General features: G+C 45.8%; 1 protein-coding gene across 3 annotated transcripts in view; it reads right to left on the bottom strand.

The window, feature by feature from the left end:
* The window catches only part of EPG5 (ectopic P-granules autophagy protein 5 homolog), a 140,679-nt gene extending 130,168 nt beyond the window's left edge, over positions 1 to 10,511 (bottom strand). For 2 of the 3 annotated variants that reach the window (XM_023207621.2, XM_023207620.1), the window contains exon 1: positions 10,349 to 10,511. In XM_023207621.2, coding sequence (XP_023063389.1) covers positions 10,349 to 10,411 — 63 coding nt within the window. In that variant the 5' untranslated portion in view covers positions 10,412 to 10,511. The remainder of the gene's footprint in view (positions 1 to 10,348) is intronic. The other variant, XM_023207619.1, reaches the window with a different exon arrangement.
* Positions 10,512 to 10,958: the final 447 nt, after the last annotated feature.

Raw genomic sequence — 10,958 nt, 5'->3', positions numbered from 1 at the left:
TGAAGCCAGGCAGAGATCCACTTCCATTTCCATTGTGTCCATTGTGTAAGAAAAGAAGAAACAAATGGGAAACCCCCAGTCCAAATTTCCAAAGAGCACCCCCTTAGGGTGCCTCCTAGCCAATTTAAAAACCTTACAGCTTGAACAAGACCTTAGGAGGAAGCGGTTAATTTTCCTTTCCACTGTGGTGTGATCGACCTCAGCAATTTCTGCCAGCGGCTAGGCAAGTGGTCCGAAATTCACATACAAGGCTTTTGGGCCTTAGGCTCTCGTCCCTATACTCCTTCTCTCCCCGCTCTCCCCACCCCCTCCCTTCCTGCCCAGACTCCTCCTCCTCCCCCCATCCAGACTCCTCCTTCCTCCTCCTTATCTACTAGTAATCCACTCGGTCCCATGCCTCCTTCGGGGCCCCCAACTGGCTGTCTTGAGTCCCCTATCTCTGCCCACACCCTCCTACAGTGTTAGCACCTTTGCGAGAGGTGGCTGGGGCGGAGGGGGTAGTCAGAGTACATGTCCCTTTTTCATTGGCCGATCTTTCCAAAATTGAGGAGCGTTTAGGTGATTTCTCAGCTAATCCTACCATATACATAAAGGAATTTAGATACCTTTGTCAGGCCTATGACTTAACTTGGCATGACCTCCAGGTTATCCTAACCTCTACCCTAAACTGACTGAGGTTCTAACCCAGTATACCCGGTTAGATCTGGCCTCCCCCACAGGGGCCACCATTTTGGCGTCTTATTTCATTTCTCAATCAGCTCCTGACATTCGTAAAAACTTCAAAAGGTAGAGGATGGTCCTTAGACACCAATACAAGACCTGGTTAAATTAGCCTTTAAGGTCTATAACTCCAGAGAGGAGACCGCAGGCTCGCCTTGAACAGAAGGCCCAGCTCCTAGCAGCGGCTTTACAGCCCAGTCATAACCCCAGACCAGAGAGCACATACCCCACAGACTCCAAGGCTACAAAAGGAGCCTGCCTGCTATAAGTGTGGCAAGGCAGGACACTATGCCAACAGGTGTCCGCAAGGTCCCCGAGCCCCAGCGCAGCCTTGCTATAAGTGCAAGGCATCAGGACATTGGGCCAGTGAATGTCCTAACCCTCGTCCACCAGCAACCCCCTGCCCTGCTTGCCAGCAGGGAGGAAACTGGAAGTCTGATTGCCCCACCCTGAGAACAGGTGCCGCGCCTCCACGTGACCCCCTTTCCCAGGATCCTGGGAGCTCCTTCCAGCTCCTACATCTGGACGATGACAACTGAAGGTGCCGAGACACGGGGACCCCCATCACCCTCGCCGAGCCGTGGGTAACTCTCCTGGTAGCGGGTAAGACAATTAATTTTTTAATCAACAGCGAGGCTACCTATTCTGTTTTGCCGTCCTTCTCTGGACCTAGCCTTCCATCCAATATCTCTGTAGTACCTACCGAAAGCAATCAGTGGAAATCAGTTTTTCCTTCCCCCACTTGCCTCAAACTTACTAAATTTTCTTAACTATCTCATACTCCCCAACCTTGCCAGGACCTTCCTTCTGGGTTTTGCCCATAATCCAACAAATGCTTCCATTCCTCATTCCTATACTAATACTGTGCCTTATTTTATTTTTCACCCGTGCGTCCAAATACCAACCATGGGCCCCGACCTTAACGACGCCCCTTAACAGCAGGAAGTAGCCAGACAGACCACAGCGCCCCTTTATCACTATTATCAATAAAAGGTTGGACTGTTTGGATGAACGGAGGCAAGATGGTGCACTTCCGGGTTCTTCTTCACCACCAACTCTTCCCGTGCGCGCGAAAATGCAGCCGGCGACCCGGGAAGGTGCAGACCAACTGGGCATGCGCCAGGTGACGTCAATCCGAAGAGACCAAGATTTACCTGGTCGCACCTGCGGAACGCCCCCTGACACGCCCGTGCCCCGCCTATTGCCCTCCCACTCCTAGAAAAGCCACTCTTGGCCAGTGAGCCACGCGGCCTTCTCATAGCCCCACTCCTGTCGGGATGTCGGGACTGTGGGAAGTCCGTCCGAGAGCCCCACGGGGGACTCTGCCGGCCTCCTTCGCCGGAGGCCGACAGACTTCTCCCCCACACCTTAGGTTACCAAAATAAACTTGCAGTTTTGCTGTTACACTTGCCTACCCGCTGGTTCTTTTGTGCCCGCTCTGGGCTGGTCTTAGAAAAACAAATCACCTACCTTATATCATACACAAAAATTAATGCAAAAAGGATCATATACCTAATGTGAGAGGTAAAACTTTTAAACTGTTAGAAGAAAACAAAAAAATCTTTATAACTTTGGGTAGGCAAAGCCTTCTTATATATGACACCAAAAGCACAAGCAACAAAAGAAAAAGATCAGTTGGACTTCATCAAAATTACAAACTTTGGTGCTGCAAGTACCATCAAGCTCACGCCTGGTCTGGCACCAGATGATCAATAAACTGGCTCATCTGATCTTGTGGCCCCAATCCAGGGACTGACTCAGCGCAAGACACCTCCAACTCCCTGTGATTTCATCTCTGACCAGTTAGCACTCCTGGCTCACTGGCTTCCCCCCACCCACCAAGTTATCCTTAAAAACTCTCCTCCCCAGATGCTGGGGAGACTGATCTGAGTAATAATAAAATTTCAGTCTCCCACACAGCTGGTTCTGTGTGAATTACTCTTTCTCTATTGCAGTTCCCCTGTCTTGATGAATCGGCTCTGTCTAGGCAGTGGGCAAGGTGAACCCCTTGGGCAGTTATAAAATTAGCCAGGCATGGTGGCTGGCGCATGTAAACCCAGCTACTCAGGAGGCTGAGGCAGGAGAATTGCTTGAACCCGGTAGGTGGAGGTTGCAGTGAGCCAAGATCAGGCCACTGCATTCCAGCCTGGGTGACACAGTGAGACTCTGTCTCAAAAAATACATAAACAGGGACCAGGCATGGACAGCTCACACCTGTAATCTCGGTACTTTAGGAGGCCAAGGCAGGCGGATCACAAGGTCAGGAGATCAAGACCATCCTGGCCAACATAGTGAAACCCCGTCTCTACTAAAAATACAAAAAAATTAGCCAGGCGTGGTGGCAGGTGCCTGTAGTCCCAGCTACTCAGGAAGCTGAGGCAGGAGAATCACTTGAACCTGGGAGGCAGAGGATGCAGTGAGCCAAGATCACACCACTGCACTCCAGTCTGGGCAACATAGTGAGACTCTGTCTCTAAATAAACAAATATGGCCAGGTGTGGTGGCTCATGCCTGTAATACCAGCACTTTGGGAGGCCAAGGTGGGTGGATTACCTGAGGTGAGGAGTTTGAGACCAACCTGACCAACATGGTGAAGCCCCATCTTAACTAAATATAAAAAATTAGCTGGGCACAGTGGTAGGTGCCTATAAATCCAGCTACTTGGGGGGCTGTGGCAGGAGAATCACTTGAACCTGGGAGGTGGAGGTTGCAGTGAGCTGAGATCGTGCCACTGCACTCCAGCCTGGGCAACAAGAGCAACTGCCTTCAACTACCTACTTCAGTTAAAAATAAATAAAAGTCAGGTGCAGTGGCTCACACCTGTAATCCCAGCACTTTGGGAGGCCAAAGCAGGAGGATCCCTTGAGCCCAAGAGTTTGAGACCAGCCTGGGCAACACAGGGAGATCCCATCTCTACCTTTATAAAAATAAATAAATAAAGACACAGAAGGAAAACATAATGTACATATAATAATAATTATAGATCATAAAATAAAATTCAAACAACTCTGTGTATACCAATTCCACGTGTATCAAGTAACATAATTTAAGCAAAAGGTATTTCCTTTTTTAAAAAAACAAATCAGAGACACCATCTTACTGTGTTGCCCAAGCTAGAGTGCACTGGCTATTTGCAGGCACAATGATAGCACACTGCAGCCCTGAACTCCTGCGCTCAAACAGTCCTCCTGCCTAGCCTCTCTCCTAATTGAAACTACAGGCTGGTGCCATCATGCCGACAAAAGATATTTCTTACAACTAAAAATGCCAGGCAGATTAAGAAAAATCTATTTCTTTATATTTAATCTCCACATAAGTTACATACAGGTAAAAAAATCAATTTTAAAGTCATTCAAATGGAGAAACAATAACCAACTATAAAGAAAGAGTTGATAAACACAGAAAAACATACTTAACTATACATTACAGTAAATATGCTCTGGAGTGCGAGTATATGGGGGAAAAAACCTAAAGAAAAATACAACAAACTATTATTAACAGTTATTTCCAGAAGATGGAATTCTGGGCATTTCATTTCTGGGTTGTACAGCGTGTGAGTGTGTGTATGTGTACACTCATACACACTTTAAGCAATGAGGAATCAGAAAGTAAGTAATCGTTTAAAACTAAAGTTTTTTTTTTAAGTTTTAGGAAATAAATGGGAAGTTTCTATTCATCACTTGAAATAAACATGTAGAGATATGGAGCAGGCTTGCATTCACACGCCCAAGCCTACTCCGCATCACTACATGTTTATTTCAAAATTAACGTATCTGAAACCAAACTCCTGATTTTCCCCCTAAAACCTGTTCCACCCACAGCTTTCTCCTTCTCAGGGTCTTCCTTGACTGTTTTCTCTCACATCCCACATCCCAGCCTCAGCAAACCCTCTTGGCTCTCAGACTTCAAACACTCCTCACCACCTTCTCTCTGACAATCCTGGCCCAAGCCACCATTACCTCTTGCCTGGGTGACTGCAATAGTCTCAGCCAGTCTCTGCTTCTACCCTTGCCCCCTTACAGTCTATTCTCCAAAAAGCAGGCACAGTGATCCTTTAAAGCACAAGTGGAATCATGTCATTCCTCTGCTCAAAACCCTGTGTTGATTCCGTATGTCACTCAGAGTAAAAGCTCATGCAAGGCCCGACATGACTGGGCTCTGCTACCTTTCTGACTTCATCTCCTACTGTTTTCCCCTCACTCACTCCACGCTAACCACACCGCCTCCTTGCAGTTCCTAGGACAGGTCTGGCATGCTACTGCCCGACAGCCTTTTCCTGGCTAGTCCCTCTGCCTGAAACGCTTCTCCCCCAATATCCACATAGTGAACTATCTCTTCCCTTTCATGTCTTTACTTAAATGTCACCCTCAGTAAGAACTAGCCAGGCCGCGCGTGGTGGCTTAGGCCTGTAATCCCAGCACTATGGGAGGCCAAGGTGGGCGGATTACCTGAGGTCAGGAATTCGAGACCAGCCTGGCCAACATGGCAAAACCTTTACTAAAAGTAAAAAAATTAGCCGGGCGTAGTGGTGGGTGCCTGTAATCCCAGCTACTCAGGAGGCTAAGGCAGGAGAATTGCTTGAACCTGGGAGGCAAAGGTTACAGTCAGCCAAGATCGTGCCATTGCACTCCAGCCTGGGTGACAAGAGTAAGACTCTGTCCCCAAAAAAAAAAACAAACTATCCAGACCACCCATCCTAACCTCTAACCAGTACTCCCCAACTCTTCAACCTGTTCTTTTTCTTTTTTTCCAGAGCACTTATAAAGCATGATGTATTTTCTTCTTCATGGGTTTTTGTTTGTTTAGCTTGCTTGTTTTTTGTCTTCTCCCTCCAGAATGTTAAGCTCCACTAAGGTCAGGTTCTTTGGGCTTTTTTCTCTTTTACATCCCAAGAGCCTAGAATAGTTTTTGGAACATAACTGGTGATCAATGAGCATTTGTTTAACAAATGAATGGCTTTTAGGAGGCACAAAAGAAGCTGAATAATACTATGCAGCATCCCCCAACTTCACACCGATAACCACTCCTGGTAGAAAGGGACTAGAGGTGGAAATCAATCATCCAGGCATGGCACAAGGGGGACGGGGATTTAAAGGTTTTTCCTGTGGCCTTCTGGGACACATCTGTCTGTCCTTAGCAATTACTGGATGCTCTCACTATTAAAAAGTTGTTGGCATTCAGAATTTAATATTAACTGTTAAAAAAAAAAACTATAAAATGCACGACTTCTGCAGAGTAAGTCCAAATCTAAGACTCTACTGTACTTAACTTATAATTTATCAAGATCAATGAAGTCAGGGTGCTCAGAGTTGGGGGATTTTATAGCAGAGAATGATACTAAAGAAATGAAAATATTATTAGGTCTATCTCTTAGGCATCAGGCGATAAGCACCACATACCTAACCATAACCTAGCAGCAGAGGTTAGCTACCAGATGATTAACATTGAGGAATGTAGGTCAGCTGCTGGGTAAAATCCAGAAGCCACTCAAACTGTCCAAAGGCAACAGCACATGACACTATCTACATCCTGAACTGAGACTTTGAACCAGTTTGTGCTTCCCAAAATAGTTGCCAAATTATACTGCAGATGGTAAAGGTTTCATTAATGCAGGACTTTATAACCATAACTGAACTATAACCAGCACTAACAAGTGCATCAATTTACTCCAAAAAAAATAATAACTTTCTAGATTGTTTTATTCTAAAAGAATTAACTTTCTAGATTGGCAAAGATAGGGGCTTTGCTGGTGTCATGGACATTTTGCATCCGTTTTCTCATACTAGTCAGAGGAAATTTATTAAATTCTTCTGAGTGACCATGCTTGGAAATATTCTTCATTACTGGCATTTATTTCATCATTCAATGAACACTATCAAGTGACAAAGAGGCTGTGAAGGGTACTGAGAACAAGACAGGTCCCTCCCTCAGTGAGTTCAAAATCTAAGGGAGAAAGAAATGTTGACAAAGTAACCACAACTGAGATGAGTGGCACAAAGGGCAGAAGAGTGCTATTGGAGAGGCAGTGACACCGGGCAGATGAGAGAAAGCTTCTCTGCTGAAGTACTGTTTAGCTGACACCTCATAAATGAGTAGTTGGCTAGGTAAAGAGGGACAGGAAGGGGTGTCAGAGGAAACAACACGGGCAAAGGCCCTGAAGCAGGAAAGGACATAAAGGTTAAGAATCAAAAGAGAACTTTGGGAGGCCGAGGCGGGTAGATCACCCGAGGCCAGGAGTTTGAGAAGAGTCTGGCCAATGTGGTGAAACCCCGTCTCTACTAAAAATACAAAAATTAGCCCGGCATGGTGGCAGGCACCATAATCCCAGCTACTCAGGAGGCTGAAGCGGGAGAATTGCTTGAACCAAGAAACGGAGGTTGCAGTGAGCCAAGATCACACCACTGCACTCCAGCCTGGGCAACACAGAGTGAGACTCGGTCTCAAAAAGAAAAAGAAAAGGGAGAATGGTGGGAGTCGTGGTAGAACTGAGGCTGAGGAGGAAGACAGAGCCAAGATCATACAGTGCCCTTAGTCTATGCTTTGGACTCTAGCCTCTGAGTGATGGGAAGTCTTTGAAAGATTTTGAGGAGAGTAACGTGATCAGTTTTGTTTTGAAAAATATGTACCCAGCTCAGTTTAGAGAATGGGCAGCAAGAATGAATGTAAAGAGGCCAGTTTAGAAGCAATCCTCCTTGGAGTAAGGTCATAGTAGTTAGGATGGAGAGGAAATGTACAGAATCAAAAGAATATTTAGAAAATGCAATTGGCAAGACTTAGTGAATGATTAGATTTAGAGTGTGGGCAAAAGTAGATGTCAAGGATTTTTGGTTTGACAAAATGCCTCTGAAATAAAGGCCTCTTCATAAACTTTAACAAAAAAAAATAATTAACGTATGTTTGTGTAGGAAAGTTGCCTAAGATGGATAAAAAAATATAATCAATTGGTTTTTCATGATGGATCTAAAAGCTTAAGATTTTTAACTTTTTAATTTAGAAATTCTGTTTTAAACAAAATAACTTATGAGGGAATCCCCTTAACTGACTCTTTTTAAAGTATTTGCAACATTCTATCTATGGAAAGACAAAAGACATATGAAATACGAAATAACTACTAAGCTCCTGGATTGAGAGTCAGGATTTCTGGCTTTAACCTGAGTTCTCTCACTCACTGCATGACACTGAGCAATAATTTAACCCCTGGAGGCTTTAGTTTCATCAATATATTGGGGGAAAAAAACTAGAGATTAAGACTTAAGATTCTGCTCTCTCATAGACAACTAACATTTCTGTGTTATGCACTACTGCATTCTAGGTTCAGGGATTTTTTTTTTTTTCTTCACTGGATAGGTATAATTTTTTTTTTCTTTTTTTTGTAGTCTCATTGTTAAGCAGGTTTAGGGATCTTATGCATAGCTGGCCAATGGCTTTTTTCTTCCTCCTGGGCCTGGATAGTTCTTTACCAACCCAATACAATGCAAAAGCATTTCTCTTAAAAATATTTCTGAGCCGGGTGCGGTGGCTCACGCCTGTAATCCCAGCACCGTGGGAGACCGAGGAGGGCAGATCACCTGGGGTCCGGAGTTGGGGACCAGCCTGACCAACATGGAGAAACCCTGTTTCTACTAAAAATACAAAATTACCCGGGCGTGGTGGCGCATGCCTGTAATCCCAGCTACTCAGGAGGCTGAAGCAGGAGAATTGCTTGAACCCAGGAGACAGAGGTTGTGGAAAGCACAGATCACGCCACTGCACTCCAGACTGGGCAACAAAAGTGAAACTCTGACTCAAAAAAAATAAATAAAATTTCTGAAATTCAGTACCAAAATGACTGTCTCCCCAGAATAACTCCTCACAGACATGGATACACCAATGTGTCTAACTCCACTACAGCCTTTTAAAAAGTCGTATCAAGAAAATGTGGTAAATACTCAGCATGGAATACTACGCAGACATAAAAAAGAACAAAATTTTGTCCTCTGCAGCAACGTGGATGCAGTTAGAGGCAATTATCCTAAGCAAATTAATGCAGAAACAGAAAATCAAATACCACATGTTCTCATTTATAAGTGGGAGCTAAACATTAAGTACACATGGACACAAGGAAGGGAATAATAGATACCAGGGCCTACTTGAGGGTGGAAGGAGGGAAGACGGTAAGGATAAAAACACCACCTGTCAAGCACTATACTCATTACCTGGGTGATAAAATAATCTGCACATTAAACCACCAAGACGTGCAATTTGCCCATGTAGCAAACCTCCACATGGACCCTCTAAACCTAAAATAAAAGTTAGAAAGAAAAAAAAGAGCATCATAATGAAAGAAATCCACATAAGTCATTTACAGTCTATTAGGTATGGTACCTATGAACACTAGCCTCCTGTTAAAACCTTGTTCCCATGAGAAAATCGGATTACAGTATCATGTTTAAATTACACCTGCTTTGGACCACCACCCACTTCTGGGGAAAAAAAATGTCCTGCACTTGTAATACCATCCTCCTTATTTCCCAAATGTAAACTCTGTTTCAGGTAAGCCAAAATTATGAGGTCTGGCCAGCCGGGAGCAGCATTTAATCTGATCATCTTAGAAAATATATATAAACAGGCCGGGCGAGGAGGCTCACGCCCGTAATCCGGGCACTTTGGGAGGCTAAGGGGGCGGATCACCTGAGGTCAGGAGTTTGAGGCCTGACCAACAAGGAACCGGTCTCTACTAAAAATACAAAATTAGCCGGGTGTGGTGGCGCATGTCTGTAATCCCAGTTACTGGGGAAGCTGAGGCAGGAGAATCGCTTCCCGAGTAACTCCGACCCGGGAGGCGGAGGTTGCGGTGAGCCGAGATTACACGCCAGCCTGGGCGACAGAGCGAGACTCCGTCTAAAAAAAAAAAAAAAAAAAAATATATATATATATATATATATATATATATCACACATATATATAAACAAAATGAAAATCCAGACTGCACTTACAGACAAATCAACTTAAAATCACTCTAATACCACATGTAGTCTAATACAGGACACCCAGAAAATTCAAATACTTCCCTACTGTGTGAGTCCCGCCCTGGGTTAATTTCTAGCCATTCGTGCCCCTTATAAACAATCAAGATAATAAGAAATAAACAGAGGCAGCACCACTGTCATCTTGAACTTTCAAAGTGATGAGAAATGGCACATCACTAGTCTACTTATAAAGTTCTGCCAAAGGTACCTTCTCCGCATGGAGGAGAGGAACCTTCTCTCTTTACGCATGGCAGGGACTGAAAATGTTCTAGGATATAAAGGAGTAAAGAGAGAGTCAACGATGGGGCTGGAAACAGAAAAATTATTTCACGGCAGGAAACCAGACCCAGGTGAGGAAAGCCAAGAAGAGAGCTGAAAAAGAAGAGGCCAGTGAAGTCACAGGAGGGAGAAGGAAAAATGGGGTCCTGGCAAGGGGGTGTGGAGAAGGAATGGAGGAGAAGGGCGGATGTCAACGGGTGGTGGGATCAAATATTGAAAGGTGGAGGCAGAGGTTGCAGAGGGCTCAGGGAAGGCGAGTAGATTTGGCTGGGGAGGCCGAAGAGAGCAGCAGGGAGACACAGCACACTGCCAGAGCCTCGGGAGGGTGGGGAGATCCTCACCTTTGTTTTAGTCCGGCTGGCCTTGGCCTTGGCCCGGCGCTGGGGCTTCACCGCCTCGGCCATAGATAGACCCTGCTGCGGCGCCGTCACCGTTTGTTTTTGTGAAACCCCTGCGCTTCACGCAACCTGCCCGGTTCTGGCCTCCGGACTGTCACATGATCGAATGTCCGCCACTCCCGGAGAAGAGGCGGTGACTCGGAGCCTCTACGGGCCGCAACGTAGGACAAACTACTCCAGGACGCAATTTGCACTGGAGGACGGCGGGCCCGCCCCCTTTCCGGAGCCCAGGCCCCACCCCTAACCCTGGCTTCACCCGGCGTGCTGGTGTCTTGGGTTAAGTTAGACAAGGGCAGCGACCCAGGCTGACTGACCGATCTACTCTGTCTCCCGGCTCTGCAGAATGGCACTCAGTGTGGACCCCGGGCGCGCTCGCACACCTCAGCCGCGTCGGCTTGAAGAAATCCGGGGAGTGGATTTGCCAGTCTTTTTTTCATCTTCAGATAACCAGATCCAGTCGGTTAGCCTAAATCCGCACTGCGCGCAAGGAAGAAACCCTGACGCCCATTGGGGTCTGCCAAAGGCAGTGTCCTCTTTTGTGAAGGGGAATGAT

Source organism: Piliocolobus tephrosceles, chromosome 18 (assembly GCF_002776525.5).
Source record: "Piliocolobus tephrosceles isolate RC106 chromosome 18, ASM277652v3, whole genome shotgun sequence".
In the NCBI taxonomy this organism is placed as follows: domain Eukaryota; kingdom Metazoa; phylum Chordata; class Mammalia; order Primates; family Cercopithecidae; genus Piliocolobus; species Piliocolobus tephrosceles.
Note: the sequence above shows the minus strand (reverse complement) of the source record. Positions and strands in the feature narration are given on the sequence as shown.